Source organism: Telopea speciosissima, chromosome 5, assembly GCF_018873765.1.
Source record: "Telopea speciosissima isolate NSW1024214 ecotype Mountain lineage chromosome 5, Tspe_v1, whole genome shotgun sequence".
NCBI lineage: Eukaryota > Viridiplantae > Streptophyta > Magnoliopsida > Proteales > Proteaceae > Telopea > Telopea speciosissima.
This window is the reverse complement of record NC_057920.1, coordinates 18,170,360-18,188,792: the sequence shown is the minus strand read 5'-3', so window position 1 is coordinate 18,188,792 and position 18,433 is coordinate 18,170,360. Positions and strand designations below refer to the sequence as shown.

Here is an 18,433-nt window from a genome sequence, read left to right as displayed (position 1 = left end):
TCTTCTTATTTTTTCATGTAATAAATATGTAAATTAGTAAAAAATACAGGAAAAATAATCAAGGAATCACATATCAATGCATTTTGAGTTTATACCATTGGACACAAGAAGGTAGACGAGGAGTTGAGGGTTTCTTATTGTTTTATAATACAGATTTACTATTTTGCTTAACTTAGTTTTAGTTTCTAATTGAATCGAATTTATGATTTTTTAAGAATGACTAAACTCACCAAGTTTATCATGACCTGGGTAAAGATATTGAGTCTTATTTGATTCAAACGATATATGTTGGAGTCTCGACATTTTTTACCCTGACCTAGTCTACACGACTCTTGACCAAGTTTTCCAAAATATTGATTCAACTCGGGTGACTCAGCCTAGATAAAACCCAATTTTCCAACTATGTGTTGGAACAACTTGATGAGTTGCTCGTGATACTCCTTAAGCCGACCTGAGTGGATAACCTCTTTCGTTGCCTGGAGGTCCTTCAAGACTGAATCTCTCATCTTAACGTTCTAGACAGGAATGAAATGAGCCTCCCAACCGGATATCTCTTCAACCTGAGCTAGAACAAGCTCAGAGAGAGTTGAGACACCAGCCTGAGAAGAAGCCCCCTCAATCAGAGCTCGGTCCATGGGAGGAGCAATGTCACTAGCTGCTTTAGCCCGAACACTAGTGCTGTTTGTTGGGGTATAGCCTTAGAAGAAATATCTTCGGTTCGAATTGGAAGACACTCGAAAGAAACAACACTAGCTTGAGTGGAGACCGCCTCAATCCAACATGAGGTAATAATGATTATAAAAGTTCATTTTTTAGGTTTGGAAATTTCACTTCTCTTCCCTTTAATTTCTCTTGCAGCCAAACAAAACCTCAAAAAATGAGAAAGATTCACCCTTTTTCATTGCGTAGAATGCCAACCATCCACCAACCGTTGCTTCTGGTATAATAAAATGCTAATATTCTAAAAAAAAAATAAAATAGTAATAAATTTGTATTACACATAAATAAAATAGGACATGAGAAAATTAAAGAGGCTTGCAACGGTAATCATAAAAGTCGAATGTATTGACTTGATATTTTGGCATTATTCTCACAAACACAAAGAAGAATTTCCGGATTTTTTTTCCTCGTAAGGGAATTTCCTTTGAAAAAAAAATTGAAAAATAATTATTTTAATTTTTTAAAACAAGGATAAAAAAGGCATATCTAGTGTACAAAGATCCCGCTACTTATTGTTTTTTAAAACAAGGATCAACCCGTCCAAAATTCGTAGCGAGACATATATCGGTTCAGTTTTAAAAACTCGCCAGACGGTTTTTGTTAAAAAATAAAAAAATTCGAGAAAAAGAAAAAGGAGTGGGGGCTATAACTGGCTAAGGGCTTCACACCTGCGGTGTGTTCAGTTGTTCTAAATCGGCAGATCCCGCTTCCCGTTGCCCAACTGCTCCTGTCGTCTCTTGCGCCTTCAGCTCTCCGGCTTTCTTCCATTCTACCGGCACCGGCGTAGCTGCGGCAGTCGAGAACGACTGCCTTGTAAAAGGTATGTATCCTCTACTTATTCTTCTTCTTCTTTGTATCCCTATTTTTCTTTGTATGCTATGATTCTATTAATTTGTTAGTTCCTCATCACAAGCGTTAAATAGACTAAAATTTAAATAGGGAAACATCAAAGCATGGCTGCTGTGGGTATAAAGTTGAATTCTGTTAGCTTTTGAATCAATTTTATAGTAGACGACCAACTATATACCTTTGAAATCCTTTCTTTGACTTTATCAATTGAAAACAACAAAAAGAATAAAGCCTAGAAACTGTAATCTGATTGCCCTTTGGTTGTTTGATTAAATTCTTGAAAGAAGATGTATAACTTTTAGTTGTTAAATTGTTGGACAGATATGGAAGTTGAAATCGACCATTATGAGATTCTGGGGTTACCATCAGGGGAAGAGGGTGCAAAACTCACTGAAAAAGAAATATCAAAAGCTTACAAATTTAAAGCCCTTGAATTGCACCCAGACAAACGTCCAAATGACCCTAATGCTCACACCGAGTTTCAAAAGCTCAAGACGTCCTATGAGATTCTTAAAGATGAAAAAGCTCGGAAGTTGTTTGATGATCTTCTCCAGATAAGACGTGACCAACGTCTACGCCAGTCACAATATGATGCGAAACGTCGCAAGCTAATGTCCGATCTTGAGGAGCGAGAGCGAGCTGCTTTTGCTCCAGACCCTGCTGCAAAAGCCCGGGAAGAGGAAGAGAGAATAGCAAAGAAACTTAAAGAAGAAATTGCCCGACTTCGTGCTATGCATGCTAAGAACGCAGCTTCAGCAACGACCTCGAAGGTTGGAACAGCTGGAATGGGCGGAGAGAATATTGGGGCCATGGAAAGTTTGAACAAAGAGAAGGTCTTGAAAGTTTCTTGGGAGAGTGGAAGTGATGATTATAGTGCTCAAAGGTTGAAGGAATTGTTTGGAAAATTTGGAGACGTTGAAGATGTTGTAATTCGATCAAAGGGAACAAAGAAAAGAAAGTCTGCACTGGTTGTTATGGCGTCTAAAGATGCTGCAGTGAGTTTACCGTGGGTTTAGCTTAAATTTTACAATTAGATTTTAATATCTGTACTCATGTGGAGCTTTTTTTTTTGCCAGTTTGCTGCTCTTGGAAATGTGTTTGGAGATCTTTCAAATCCTCTTTTGGTTCTTCCTCTTCATCCAAGTGCAACTACTGAATTTTCCACTGCCTCTCCTGCTAAGACTCATACGGAGCCAGATGGTCCAAAGTTGAACAATCTTGTTGGTGCTGGTTATCAGGCATATGAGAATTCCATATTAGAGAAGCTTCAAAAGGTTTGAACTTTGTTTTGATTTACTTATTTATCTTTCAGATTTGGTTAGAGAAACATGAATAGAGCAAGTGAGATCAGTACCTGTTTTAATGGGTTTGGGTCTTAAAAGAAATTCCGTTTTGAAGTCTGTTTTGAATTTGAGTCTGATAAAGCAGATTCCATTTAGATCTGTATCATGGGATATTGAGTCCTACCATAATAAGCCTTAACCCCCCTCTCCCATGACAAAGTCTGTTTTAAAAAATAAAATTTTCTTGGAATCCGAGTCAGGTAAATTGGATCCTCTTTGGATCTGTCCTAAAGGGCGTACCCATTGCATGAGGCTCCCGCCTCTTTGGATCTGTCCTAATGCTTTAAAAACTGGGCTAAGCGTGATCCAAATTGAGCTGTTTCTTTTATCCTAATGCATTGAAACATTGGGTTGAGCATCGATCTGAATGTAAACTGCCTGATCCAATATGGAGCTTGATTCGGTTATGCATTTATCAGATCAAGGTATGGGCGTGGATCCACAAGTATGAGTCTGAATCTGAAAGGTCTAACGTAATTGAAGCTGGTTGTGGTTTTTGCATAAACTGGGTCAAGGTCTAACTTTTTTAATGCCTTATTTGGGCTTAGGTGAGCTAGTGCTTCTTTTTTCTTGCCTGGGGGTAGGGGTTAAGAGAAGAAGGTTTTTAGGTTATCTACTGTCCTACACTTGAATGCTTGCTAGTGTTAAGGCTTAAGGTCTCTATCGAAAAGCTTAGTGGTGCTCCATATATGTCTACACCTGTTCTTTATCTTCTCCAAGAAAGACCTCATTGGGGGGGGGGGGACCATGAGAAAGTAATGCAGGTGCATCTTATTGAATGGTGTAGATATCCTCTACAGAGAATTGAATCAGTTTTTTGGGATTGGGAACATCACATCACAGGAAATTAGATTGTTTCTGTTGCTGTTCTTCGAGGGTATTTTTTAGATGGTCAAAACTTCTCTTAGTTATTGCCAATTTAGTAACGAGGTTTTGATCTGTAATGAAATTTCTTATTTAGGAAGTCTAATTAGATTAGTATTTTTATTTGATGTCTAGTCAAAGTGTCTTTTGTTGATTAGCACTCATGGGAGTTTCTATTGTAATTGGATTCATATCAGGTATCTTTTTATTAAAGAAATTATATTTCCAAGTTGTTTTAGGATTTTGTCTTATAGTCTAAGTCTATTCTCGTTTTTGGGAAGAGTAGTCTATATATAAACAACTTTATTTATGGTGTTTGTGGTGTTGACTGTTGAGTTAATGAGATGAAGTCTTAGGGTATTGGCATTGGTTTGGAGTAAGAATCATGGGCGATTTCTCCTTCCTTATTGCTGTTTCCTGGGGTAGCAGCCAGTTAATGTAGTCCTAGATAGGTAGGAGACCTACTAGGAGCCAGATAACAGAATCAATAGCAAAAGGGTTGCTGGTTCGAATGGACAGCACTAGGTTTTAGGTTAATTCTAGGGTTTAGGATGGGAATTTGGGAATGGGGTTTATAGGGTAATAATGGGCAGGTCTAGGGTGCTTTTATGGCATATAAATAATAGGATTTGGGAAGGTTTTAGAATTCTGCAATTTGGACAGAATTGAGTTGCAGGTTTTAGGTTTAATGGAGTGGGGGAATGGAGGGGTTGTAGTGGAGACTAAGGGCTAGGTTTAAGGTCGAGTGTAGGGAGAGGTGTGGGGGATATAGGCTGGAAGCAGGGTTTGAAATTGATGGCTAAATCTGGAGTTATGAGGGAGTCCTAGTTGAGGTAGGAGTTGCAGGTTTAATGGAGAATTAGGGTTTGATGGAGGGAGGGGGATGTGGATTAGGTTAGAGGAAGAAGGGAATAACTAAATTAACAAACAACTCACTAGATCTGCAGATCTACAGTAGCAATAAGTTGAGGAAGCTTGATTGAAGAAGAACAAGGACCTCCCGATCTACAAGATGCAAGGAGTCAATCGGAGTCCACCAATCCCTTCACCCTGATATTACCCACAAGGTAGTCTTGATATTACTCACAAGGTTCACTCAACAGAGCAGAGCAGCAGCTATGGCAGCAAAAAAAAGTTTTTTTATTAATCAAATTCGTATCTAATGCTGGCCTCCCTTACAAACTTATATAAAAGACTCAAAAATAGACTTAGACACTAAAAAGGAATGGCTTAACCCTATCCCCTACCTATTAGGTAACTTAAACTGACTAGGAAACTAAAATACTAAAGGAAATAGACCCAAAAGATGGCTGTACTTATGGAGTCCTAATCCAGCCCAACTTACATCACATGACCACTTAAGTTGTCACATGACCATTTAACCAAGTCACATGATCATTTAAATTGAACCAATTGGATGCAACCAATTTGAACCGGTTCAATTAAAAAACATAAAAATAAACTAAGTATTGGGCTAATCCCGTGTGCAACCTATATACCCATATTTTAGGCCCATAAAAGTGGTCTATTATATTAGAAACCCATGGGATCAAAGGCCCAACATGTATGTAACCCAACCCTAGACTTATTCCCAATGAGACAAGCCCTATTTGGTGATGAATCTGCATCAACTCTCCCCAACTTGAAAAAATTCGTCCTCGAATTTTGTAGTGATGAGGGGGAATCAACACGTGATCAACAACTTTGACCATCCCCAAACAGAATTCCGGTGAAGCAGGAACATTGGGGATAAAATCTCCAAGGTGTGGAGCTTTCTCTTTGAAGAACCATGGTGGCATAACAAACTCTATGTGTTTGTTTTCTGAATCAGCAGCAACTGTAATGTCCTGTCCATAGAGTCTTCAGTGTTAGCAACCTTCGCATCTAATACTTGAGACACAAGCTCCACCTCTTCAAAAACAGCATCTTGAATGCCAATAATTTCTTGTGGAGCGCTCTCAACCACCTCTTCTTCTTCTGCTGTTTCATCTTTTTCTACTTTGGTTTCTTCGACATTGACCACTTCAGTAGGGTCTTCTACATATCGACTTTCCATCTTTGAAGCTATAAGGGCTGTCTCTTTCTGTTCATCACAATTCACTGCCACTTCAGCTTTATCTTCAACTTGTGCTCTCTCAACTTCCTTTGGTAATGGAAATTTGTATTCAGCCGCTGTTTTAATACTGGTGAAGTTAGATTTCCCACACTCTTCAACTAGCAAACGGAATCTCATTGATGGAGGCTTCAAGTTGTCTTCAGATTTGAAGGCCTTTCGGTGGTGATGTTGTCGATGGGAATTTAAGTTATGTTGTTGTAGAGCTCTGAATGTTCGTGGGAAATATTTCTTACTCAGATCTTCTTTCATCTCTGCCCATGTAACAGGTTCTCTACCATGGTAGTTAGGATAATCCATCTGGGTTCTCCACCAATTATGTGCTGGTTCCACTAGCTTGGTATGTACTAGTCTCATTTTCCTATGCTCAGGCAAATCATACCAATTAAAATAATCATCTAAAGCAGCTAACCAATCACAAAATACCTGTGGATTTGGTCTGCCATCATAGTCTCTCAACTCATACGGCTCTGGAGGTCTATGGCGTCTCCTGTAGTCTCTGTATCCTTTGTTCCTATCTTCACTATGATCTCTGTACCTTTCTTTATCTTCTCTGTATTGATCTCTCCTTGGGGCTCTTTGTACTACCGAATTGACTTGATATCTATCCTTTTCTAGGGGAATGTTGCTGTCCCCATGAGGGGTAGTCCTCTTCTCTTGCAATCGTGTCACTTTTTCATTCAACTTCTGTAGCATCTCCATTATAGCAGCCATAGGATCAGGTGGAGGGGGCAGAACTAGATTGCCATGTACATCCATGGCTCTGATACCAATTAATGTAGTCCTAGATAGGTAGGAGACCTACTAGGAGCCAGATAACAGAATCAATAGCAAAAGGGGTTGCTGGTTCGAATGGACAACACTAGGTTTTAGGTTAATTCTAGGGTTTAGGATGGGAATTTAGGAATGGGGTTTATAGGGTAATAATGGGCAGGTCTAGGGTGATTTTATGGCATATAAATAATAAGATTTGGGAAGGTTTTAGAATTCTGCAATTTGGACAGAATTGAGTTGCAGGTTTTAGGTTTAATGGAGTGGGGGAATGGAGGGGTTGTAGTGGAGACTAAGGGCTAGGTTTAAGGTCAAGTGTAGGGAGAGGTGTGGGGGATATAAGCTGGAAGTAGGGTTCGAAATTGATGGCTAAATCTGGAATTATGAGGGAGTCCTAGTTGAGGTAGGAGTTGCAAACAACTCACCGGATCTGCAGATCTATAGTAGCAGCAAGTTGAGGAAGCTTGATTGAAGAAGAACAAGGACCTCCCGATCTACAAGATGCAAGGAGTCGATCGGAGTCCACCAATCCCTTCACCTTGATATTACTCACAAGGTAGCCTTGATATTACTCACAAGGTTCACTCAACAGAGCAGAGTAGCAGCTATGGCAGCAAACAAAAGTTTTTTTATTAATCAAATTCGTATCTAATGCTGGCCTCCCTTACAAACTTATATAGAAGACTCAAAAATAGACTTAGACACTAAAAAGGAATGGCCTAACCCTACCCTATCCCTAACCTATTAGGTAACTTAAACTGATTAGGAAACTAAAATACTAAATGAAATAGACTCAAAAGATCGCTGGACTTATAGAGTCCTAATCCAGTCCAACTTACATCACATGACCACTTAAGTTGTCACATGACCAATTAACCAAGTCACATGATCACTTAAATTGAACCAATTGGATGCAACCAATTTGAACCGGTTCAATTAAAAAACATAAAAATAAACTAAGTATTGGGCTAATCCCGTATGCAACCTATATACTCATATTTTAGGCCCATAAAAGTGGCCTATTATATTAGAAACCCATGGGATCAAAGGCCCAACATGTATGTAACCCAACCCTAGACTTATTCCCAATGAAACAAGCCCTATTTGGTGATGAATCTGCATCACTAGTGTATTGCTAGTTTGAATTTTTAGCCTTTGGATTTTTGTTCATTATCATTACTGCTGTTTTTCTTATTTCTTTATTAATTACATCTTCTATAAGTTCTGTTTTGGGTTTTCTTGAATTTTGTTGGGCCTATTACCCACAGGCACAATAAGGGATTTCCTCACCCTTGCCTGCATAAAAAATGTCTTGGATTTCTTAGCAACTTCAACACCATAGTAAGTCCTTGGTGAAGGGGCTTGCAACTGCACTTCTGAGGAGTGCACCCCTTGTGAATTTCTGGTGAGAGATCGTCCCTATTAAATAAATAAAATCATGCATTTCATCTATTGCCCTTTTCTTCTTGACTGTATGCAATCCATGGGAGAGATGGTAGATCTAATGGTCGGGATTTGGGCCAAGAGTCTCATTGGTAGGATATATCTAGTGAAGGGTCCCAAACACCTACTCATTTGCACCCTTGCCATAGGTTGAGAGTAGATGTTTTTCTACAACAAATAATATTCATTGTCTTATTTCCGGTTTTGATTTGCTTGTTTGTTTATCTACAGGCTGCACAAAAGCGAAAGTGATCTGCAAAAGCTTTAAAAAGAGGATTCTGAATGGTGGACATGGTTCCTGATCTCTGCCTTATTCAAATTTGAAAGAAGGTATAATTGGACTATTTGTGGGGGTTTTATTGCTTTTTTTTTTTTTATTGGAGGTCTAATTGTTCCAAGTGTAATGCTTAATTCTTCAATTTTGTAAATTGTTATGTACCATGACAGAGTCCCCTCCCCCCCATTTGTGTAAATGTTGTCGAATGGCATGACTCATTTTGTTTCTGTGCTGGTCAACATTCATAAGTACGAGTACCAAAAACAAAAATTGCAAAAATTTATTTTGATCATACATTATTGCTTACATGCTGATATATCTTAATCATTGCTACTAATCATTCCCCTGCAATAATTATAATGTTGGTGAAGTATATACAAGTTATTTTGATTGAAGATAGTGGGTCGGTCAATCAGAAGCTCCAGCTCATTCAATTGGGATGTGAAACGAGTAGAACTATTAAAAATTAATATTAACCTTACACCTTTGCGAAATATTATGGTACTATTAATGGAAGATGTTTTGGATCTGGAGAAGTCCTCGTGTTTTCTAGATCAGAAGAGGCATTCCCATTCTTCCTAATGATCTCTGTTCTCATCTAGTACCTTGATTGTAGCAAAAAGAATTTACATAGCTGATTGGGTTTCTCCTGTTATTTGGAGACTGGATTGGTCTTCTGCTTTTTAACAGTTGCCAAGGAATTCTGTGCCTTGTATCTCTCCACATGAGCACAAGAGTGACTCTTCACAATTTTATTCAAGGATGGAGAGCCATTGGGACTAAATTCAGTTTATTAAATGGAGTTGGAATTGCTAATTTATAATGAAATTTCTAGCATTAGGCCTAACGAGTGTAGTTAGGGTTTTGTTTACAGTTTGTGAGGAAAGTCTAACTTCCTGTGTTAGCTGAGATGGTTAAGGAATTTCCCCTCTATCAGAGGGTAAATTTGGAATATGAAAATTAGAAATCAACAGGCTGGCTGATAGTGCTTGTAGGATGAAGAGACCATCTCTCATTTTATTGTTGGAAGATATTATTTTTCCATACTTTAATACAAAGAGTGTCTTGGGAATCTATGGAAGGGTAGGCATTTGTTTACTTAAGTTGGTTGCTATTTTTGTCAAGTAGGACAAACTTCAGGAGGCATTGACTAGTTTAGTTAAATACTTAAATAATTCATATTTTCTATTTTGAATGTGACTTTCTTAATTTCTAATTGCATTCGGTACTTAAAAACCTAATGTGGAGATATTGGATAGAATCCATATGCATGTCCTGTGATATTGGACAGAATCCATATGCATGTTCTTCTGAGAGATTGTTCTCTCTTACTAATATTGATGGTGGTGTTACTATTGCTGCTGACTACAAATACTATGCAGTTTTATTCATATACATGGCTTGATGAGTCGAGTATTATCAATTGGTAAGATCTGAAGGCTGGAAGGATTTTTGACTGTTAAGAGAGGCTTGATGAGTTTAGTTTTATCAATTGGTAAGATCCAAGGCTGGAAGGGTCTGTGACTGGTAAGAGAAAGGTTACTCTATTCCAAGGCTTTGGCTGTTTTTGTTTTTTTTTTTTTTGGGTAGGTACATGGCTTTGGCAGTTATACATACTAATGAAGGGTGAGTTTCCTGTGTTAGAGTTGTTAGTAGTTATGTAACAGGGGTAGTTTGGGAACTAGGCTTTGAACTAGTTGCCTTGTTTTGTATTTTATCTTGTTTGTCCTTTTTACCTTGTACCTCCCTAGGGAGGTGGTTGTAATAACTCTTTTAGTTCTTGTCAAGTAATATAGAGTGTGGAGAAGTCTCTCCAACACACAAGATTCATTACCGAAACATCTCTCTCTACTCACTTCTTGCTCTCCTTCTCATCTCCCTCTTCTTCAACTTCTCCTCCTTCTCTCACTTACATCTCTAACCTAAAATCCAACTTGGTATCAAAGCTACAGGTTTGAGAGTCGTATCAGTCCTCTTGCCCTATTCTTTTCCTCTCCTTGAAATCCTAAGACACAAGGAACTTCAAGGAAGAGGCATCTATGTGAACAACCTACTGTAGATAGATGAAATAGGTTCTTTTCAACCTGTTTGAGTGTTTAAAGATGATCCTTGAGCTGGATTGAAGTCCATTGAAGTGTTTGCAGTCCACCAAGCTTTTTCTAGGTTTTCCGCCATCTCAAGGTTGCAGATCTTGTATTTTCTTCTCTCGGCATGGGTTTGGAGCTTGGAATGGCTCATTAGGATCGTACAAGGGTGTTCTTCAAGCCCCATGTGTATCTCCTAGCTGAAGGGTTCTCTTGTTGGAGCTTTGCTCATTTTCGTGGGTTTCTTTTTCCTGCCCAGGTATCGACTGTGACTGCTACTTTCTTCTTTTCTTGCATTTGGAGTATCATGGACTCCTCCCTTGGTTGAGAAGTGTGTATGCATACCTTGTTAAAGGTCTTACAACTTGTATGAGTGGGTGTTTCTATTTAAAAAGTGTTGGGTGAAGTTCTGTTCAGTTTTTTCCTCTGTTTTTTGCTGCTGGAATTTATCTCTTGAGATTGGAATCTTCATTTGGGTTGAGTGTGTACTCCCCACTTTGTTTGGAGTTACTTGTGCATGGTTAAGTGCCTCTTTTATCCCCACAACATGCCTGATTCTGATGTCTCTGGGCTTGGCACGGCTGAATCACAACCTACTCCAGTTGCTTCACAGTTTGTCTTTGAGAACTCACACCCACAGATCTCCATTGTGAAATTAGACAACACCAATTATTTGGATTGGTCCCACTCAGTGAAGCTTTCCCTTCGGAGCAAAGGGAAACTTGGGTATATTACTGGCACTATTACTGCTCCAGCTCTTGGTTCCCCTACTTATGAGAAATGGGAGACCGAAAATTCCACAGTCATGACATGGCTTATCTTCTCCATGAAGCCCGAGATTGGGCGGAGATTTATGAGAAAGGAAACTGCCAAGGCTATTTGGGACAGTGTCGCCCAGACATTTGACAGGGTGGGTGACTCCGCCAAAGTTTATCACCTTCACCAAAAAATTAATGCAATGAAGCAGGGCGACAAGACTATTTCTAAGTACTACAATGCCTATATTAGCTTGTTGGAGGAGTATGATCATTACAGGGATCTCCAATTGACCAACCCAGTGGATGAGGCCAAGGTGTATCGTGCTCTTGAAAAGGAGCGTGTCTTCACTCTTCTTGGTGGGCTGAATCCTAAGTATGAACCCATTAGGCTCCAGATTTTGATCAGGTCTCCTCTTCCATCTCTTGATGAGGTTTGCAGCTATTTGCAGAGTGAGGAGACTCGGCGTGTAGCTATGGCACTTGCTCCAGCATCATCCCTTGAGAGATCAGCTCTCAATTCTTCCTCTTTCTGGGACACCCGTAGTGGTGGAAGAGGCCAGGGGCTTACTTATGGGGAGGACAGAGCAGTGGAGACAGGTGGTACTAGTGGTGGTGGCAGAGATAGATTTAAATGTGACCATTGTGGGAGATCTGGGCACACCAAGGATAGATGTTGGACTCTTCATGGCCGTCCTCCTGGTACACGCGGTGGGGCTCGTAGTGGTCGTCGAGGGGGAGCTCGAGGTGCCCACTCTGTTATGACAGAGATAGATGCTACATAGGATGACTCTACTTTGGCCGATGTAGTGTTCCGTAGGGTCATGTCACAGTTGAGCACACCTTCTATACCCACAGCAGCTAGCTCTTCTTCATCCTCCGCTTTGCAGGTCTCTACCTCAGCCTCAACTGCAGCCCAGTCTTGGGTCATTGACTCTGGTGCCACCGACCACATGGCTGGTACGTCCCATTATTATGATTCCTATACCATTTGCTCCGGTAAGGATAAGGTTCGGGTAGCCGATGGCTCCCTTTCCTCCATTTCTGGTAAGGGCAGTATCCCTGTTACCTCATCTATTTCTCTTACATCTGTTCTTCATGTACCCAATCTTACCCTTAATCTTCTCTCTGTGAGTCATTTGACAAAATCTTTAAACTGCTGTGTCAATTTTTTTCCTTCTCATTGTCTTTTTCAGGATTTGGTGACGAAGAGGATTATTGGTAGTGGACGTGAGGAGCACGGCCTTTATCTTTTTGAGCCTTTTTTGCCCACAGCTCAGTCCTATGTGTGTGGACGTAATGATAGTAGTTCTGTGGAGTCTATTATGTTATGGCATCGCCGTCTTGGCCATCCATCTTTTGTTGTAATGAGGAAACAATTGCCTCACTTATTTTCTTCTGTTGCTTCTTCTCATATTTTTCAATGTGAACCATGTATGTTTGCTAAACATTGTCGTTCCTCTTATTCATATCATGGTAATAGAACTACTGCTCCTTTTCATATTGTGCACACTGATGTTTGGGGACCTTCCCCTACTATCTCTTTATTTGGCTATCGTTACTTTGTGTCCTTTGTTGATGATTTCTCTCGTGCCACTTGGACTATTCTTATGAAGCATAAAAGTGATGTTTGTGATGCATTTAAAACTTTTTATCAGATGATTCTGACTCAGTTTGACACTCGGATCAAAATTATTCGATCCGACAAAGGGGGGGAATACATGTTTGGTGGTCTCCAAACCTTCTTTACTGATAATGGCATTCTCCATCAGCTAGCGTGTGTTGACACCCCCCCAACAAAATGGGATTGCTGAGAGGAAGAATCGCCATTTATTGGAGTTCACTCGTAGTCTTTTGTTTGGCATACATGTCCCCAAGACTTTTTGGCCTGCTGCTCTGCTCACTGCCTCTTTCCTCATCAACCGCATGCCTACCAGACTTCTTGATTTCAAATCTCCCTTGGACATCTTATCCCCCAAGGCTTCTGCTTTCTCTCTTCCTCCTAAAGTCTTTGGGTGTGTTTGTTATGTGCATGTAAACAAATCTGCCCGTACTAAACTTGATCCCAAGGCTCTAAAGTGTCTCTTCCTTGGGTACTCTTCTACTACCAAGGGTTACAAATGTTATCATCCTTCTTCTCGTCGGTGTCTTATTTCCAAGGATGTCACCTTCCTGAATCTGTCCCTTCTTTGCCCCTTCTCAGCATCCTCTTCAGGGGGAGAATTGTGGAAGTGAACAGGCTGCTGATTTCCTTCATCCTCTACCCATCTCTCCCTTTACACTTGACATTAGAAAGCACAGGGCTGCGGATGTTAATGTGAATACAGATTTAGTGGTTGATAGTGGTACAGATAAGGAGAAGGATTACCATATTACCTACAAGAGAGGTGAAGGCGTGCATAATGAGAGAAAGAAGACCTACCAAGAGTCCTCTTTGGATCCAGATCCACATCCTGAGACCCATCCTTCTCAGTCAGGTGACATCCCTTCTTCTCTATGTGATTTAGACCTTCCTATTGCTGTTTGAAAAGGGAAAAGAGCTTGTACTAATCCTATAACCCAGTTTGTTTCCTATGATGCTCTTTCTCCTATAAGTATTGCCTTTACTACTGCTCTCTCTACAGCCTCTATTCCAAGGAATGTCAATGATGCTATGCTTGACCCAAAGTGGAGACAAGCTATGTCTGAGGAGATGATGGCTCTTGAGAAGAATGATACTTGGCAGTTGGTAGATCTTCCTAAGGGACGTGTCCCAGTTGGATGCAGATGGGTCTATACAATCAAGTACAAGTCTGATGGTACTGTGGAGAGATACAAGGCAAGGTTGGTTGCCAAGGGGTACAGTCAAGTCTATGGGATTGACTATCAGGAGACGTTTGCCCCTGTGGCTAAGCATAACTCTATAAGAGTTCTTTTATCACTGGCTGTCAATAAAGATTGGCCATTATATTAGTTAGATGTGAAGAATGCCTTTCTCCATGGTGACTTGGAAGAGGAAGTGTACATGCAGCCCCCACCAGGCTTCAAAATGCCTTTAACTGAAGGGAAAGTGTGTCTTCTCAAGAAGGCACTATATGGTCTCAAACAGTCACCAAAGGCATGGTTTGAACGCTTCCGACAGGCCATTCTAAAGAATGGATATTCCCAAAGCCAAGCTGATCACACACTCTTTACCAAACGGGGCAATGGTATCATCACTGCTCTCATTGTCTATGTGGATGATATTGTGGTCACAGGAGATGATATAGCTGAGATTGGTACACTGAAAAACTACTTGGCACAACAGTTTGAGATCAAAGACCTGGGTCCCTTGAAGTACTTCCTAGGAATTGAAGTATCAAGGACTAAGAAAGGAATCAACGTATGTTAACGGAAGTTTGTTCTTGATTTGTTGACAGAGACAGGGATGTTGGGTTGCAAACCAACAAGTTCTCCTATTGAGCAAAATCACAAACTAGGGGAAGATTGTGGTCCTTCTCTGGTTGATGCGGGAAAGTACCAAAGATTTGTTGGGAAGCTTATCTATCTTGCTATGACACGCCCAGATACCTCAAATGCAGTAGGAGTGGTGAGCCAATTTATGCATGCTTCCAAAACTGGCCACTTGGATGCCGTATATCGCATTCTTAGGTATTTGAAGTCTTCTCTAGGGAAAGGACTGTTGTATGCCAGACACAATCATTTGAGAGTGGAAGGATTCACTGATGCAGATTGGGCTGGCTCTATTACAGACAGGAGATCTACCTCTGGCTATTGTACCTTTGTGGGAGGTAATTTGGTTACATGGAGGAGCAAAAAACAGCACGTTGTAGCCAGATCCAGTGCAGAGGCAGAATTTAGAGCTATGGCGCATGGAGTGTGTGAACTCATATGATTGAAAAGACTTGTTTAGGAACTGGGATTTGACATTGAAGGCCCTATGAGACTCTATTGTGACAACAAAGCTGCCATCAGTATTGCTCACAACCCTGTTCAACATGACAGGACTAAGCATATTGAGGTTGATAGACACTTCATCAAAGAGAAGATAGACTCTGGCTGCATTTGTACTCCTTTTGTGAAGACTGGTGATCAGTTGGCAGACATCCTCACCAAGGCCCTTGCCTCTCCTCAGTTTAATTCTCTTCTAAGCAAGCTGGGAATGCATGATATATATTCTCCAGCTTGAGGGGGAGTGTTAGAGTTGTTAGTAGTTATGTAACAGGGGTAGTTTGGGAACTAGGCTTTGAACTAGTTGCCTTGTTTTGTAATTTATCTTGTTAGTCCTTTTTACCTTGTACCTCCCTAGGGAGGTGGTTGTAATAACTTTTTTAGTTCTTTTCAAGTAATATAGAGTGCGGAGAAGTCTCTCCAACACACAAGATTCATAACCGAAACATCTCTCTCTACTCTCTTCTTGCTCTCCTTCTCGTCTCCCTCTTCTTCAACTTCTCCTCCTTCTCTCACTTACATCTCTAACCTAAAATCCAACTTCCTGTCCAATAAGGTGGGTATGGTTATTTTGACTAGAAAAAAATGAAAAAGGGAAAAGAAGAGCATGATTAAGTTTGTATGTTATAGAGAAGTTTCAATGTTTATGCTGTGCAATTCTAAAGTTCAGCAGTTTCATCTCCATTTGAAAACTTTGAATTGCTCTCTGTGCAATATGTCTTCATTAACATAATGCCTTTCCAGTTTCTCATGATAAATTGTCTGATGACTTTGAAAAGTTGACAATTAAAGTGGTCTGACAAAATTCAATGTGAAAAATGCAGGATGAAGTCTGCTAGTTTTAATGTCGGAGATGACACTAAGATATCTTATGATGGAAATTGATAACATTTTATGATGGAAAACTGCTCATAATAGAGTATTTCCACTACAAAGGTACTTGGTGGCATTACCATCAGAGCGATACTCACCTGTTTGCTTGTATATTGTCTACTTGATGTAGTGCTTCTACATAGTTCCTTTTATCCTGCAACTTCATCATAGTATCAATCCAATCTTCATATTCCCTGATGCATAATGCAGGCCGTGTTTGTGTTTTCTTGATTAGTTGAATTTATGTACAAGCCCTATGTTGAAGACAGTCAAATTGATTCAAGACCCTAGCTTGGAGATGTATCATGACATTGCTGGGGAGCTTCTGGATGAACATTAAGGTTTACCTGTAACTTTCTCTTGGTCAGAGTATCAAACATTGATCTTGAGTTGGATATTTTTCTCAATTTTTTTTTTGCTGGGCTGGTCTAATCCCATACATCTGGGCGATAAAATAGCTTTGGATGGTGTGTCCACGCTTACCACAACCTTTGCTAAAATAGGATCTGAGTTGGTAAGAGTTGGACTTGAGGTGTGCTCATCTCTTCTGAATCTGTTTGTGAAAGTGCCTGTGTTTCTTCCACGAACGATTGAATATGAAAGCAATCTTAGTTCTTAATGATGCAACCTACTTTTTAGTGTTTTATTTGTCAACTGGAGTTGCATATACAATGCTTTCTTTAAGAAATATTTATGGAGAGAAGATGCATACACAATGTGTTTGTTGAAGAAATTGGATTCTGGAGTTGGCTGATTTGAATCGTTTTGATCTTTGGTACCGTACTACTGTTTTAATCCTTTGCGAGCCCTGGGTTTTCTGTACTCAGGGTTGTTTGATTGTAGAGATAGGAATCCATTTCTTCAGGATTGCAATTATAGATCTGCATACTAGGTAACCATCTATTAATATTTAGACATAATATTAGAGGGGTTGGGAGAAACATGTTTAAGGTTAAACACACAGTAGTTATGAGCATTCCAGATGAAGTAAAGGGTAATAGAAACAAACTGATAACATGAACCTCTTATCTTGCTTAAAAAGGGAAGGATCATTGAAGAATAAGCTAATCATATCAAGGATGGTAGGAGCTTGAAGAAATACAGTCCCTAGTCCCAAATGTCCACCAGCCTAAATTCTTTTAGATAAAAGGACATGGGAAAAATAGGTGCCAATCAAATTCATGTTCACAAGAACAGAAAACACAAGAAATATACGAAGTCATAAATCTTGATAGCTTACTTTCAGTGTTAACCCCACCAGATCGAACTTTCCACAAAAATAACAGAAATTTAGGATGAACTTTTAATTTTTATATAAAATTCCAAAACAATTTATGTGCATTAGAGACATTGTAATTTAGAAATAAAGTTAGCTCCTATTCTAGGGTCTCTTTGGTATAATTTATACTTGTATGTATTTGATTAATTTATATTTTTTAAGATGTTTGGTATGATTTTTGAGGTTTATTTCTGATAAATACAAATCAAAATAAATCAAAATCTATAAACATATGATGAGCTATTTGTAATTTGTGATTATTTATGTGTAAATAACCCTCGAAGACATCTGCAGGCTGAAAAACTAGGGGTGTAAATGAATTGCCAAATTCCATTTCCGTATCCGTGTCCGTATCTGTTTAGCACTATCTGAATCCGTCCGAAAGCTAAACGGATGCGGATATAGATAGGCTATAGCTATACGAAAAGCTATATTTACATGTAAACGGATAAAATATCCGATCCGTATTTGTATCCGTATCTATTTAGTACTATCTGAATCCGTCTTATAGCTAATCGGATGCGGATGTAGATATAGCACTATCCGAGCCGAATCCGATCTGTTTACAGCCCTACAAAAAACCCTTGAAGAAGAACTCCATCAATATCTTCTCTCCCATCGAAGACATCCGCAGAGAAATCCTTTAGATACCAGCTCTAGAATAACTGCAAACCCAGAAATCCTGATGTGGAGTTGATGCAAGAAGAATTTTCAGAATCGAATTTACAATCATACGAGAAATATTGAATAAATAAGGTTATAATTTCAGCTTCTCTTACAAATACGCTCATCAACTCTTTAGAAATAAAGATTGGGAAGGATAGAAGATGGAACATAATAACTCGATAAATTTGAAATCCAGGGGTCATTCCAAATTGGAGTCATCTAAGGTCGAATCCAAATCTGCCGTGAGGCTCTTAAACTTTATTTTTTTTTGGACTGTGCATGACATATCCTACGTTTCACCCAAAACTGTAAATGCCCATATCTTGGGTTCCAGAAGTCTAAATTGGATTATTCTAAAGACATTTTATCATAAATTATTTCTCATACTCTTGCTTAGTATGAAAATTAAAATTATCTTTAGTGTGGATCCCTCACAGTTAAAATGAAATCTTCTCTCGATTATGGG

At 39.5% G+C, this 18,433-nt stretch overlaps 1 protein-coding gene across 4 annotated transcripts; it reads left to right on the top strand.

Annotated features, from left to right (window-relative positions):
* The first annotated feature begins 1,475 nt into the window (after nucleotides 1-1,475).
* On the top strand, nucleotides 1,476-16,467 carry LOC122662728 (dnaJ homolog subfamily C member 17). Of its 4 annotated transcripts, none has more exons than XR_006333084.1 (6): nucleotides 1,476-1,540; nucleotides 1,891-2,564; nucleotides 2,646-2,843; nucleotides 3,510-3,512; nucleotides 8,335-8,433; nucleotides 16,306-16,467. XR_006333084.1 is itself a non-coding variant. In XM_043858447.1 (5 exons), exons 2-5 carry the CDS (start codon nucleotides 1,893-1,895, stop codon nucleotides 8,353-8,355), a joined length of 894 nt encoding a protein of 297 aa, XP_043714382.1. In that variant the 5' UTR covers nucleotides 1,476-1,540; nucleotides 1,891-1,892; the 3' UTR covers nucleotides 8,356-8,673. The 4 variants fall into 4 exon arrangements, 2 of the variants coding, with proteins under 2 accessions (XP_043714382.1, XP_043714384.1); XR_006333083.1 differs by having other exon boundaries at nucleotides 16,233-16,467; XM_043858447.1 differs by lacking the exon at nucleotides 16,306-16,467 and having other exon boundaries at nucleotides 8,335-8,673.
* Nucleotides 16,468-18,433: the final 1,966 nt, after the last annotated feature.

Bases quoted from the DNA above. Each gene is read 5' to 3' on its own strand.
- LOC122662728 (XM_043858447.1), top strand. From the start codon at position 1,893: ATGGAAGTTGAAATCGACCATTATGAGATTCTGGGGTTACCATCAGGG. The intron at 2,565-2,645 runs GTGAGTTTACCG...TTTTTTTGCCAG, and splicing joins TGGCGTCTAAAGATGCTGCA to TTTGCTGCTCTTGGAAATGT.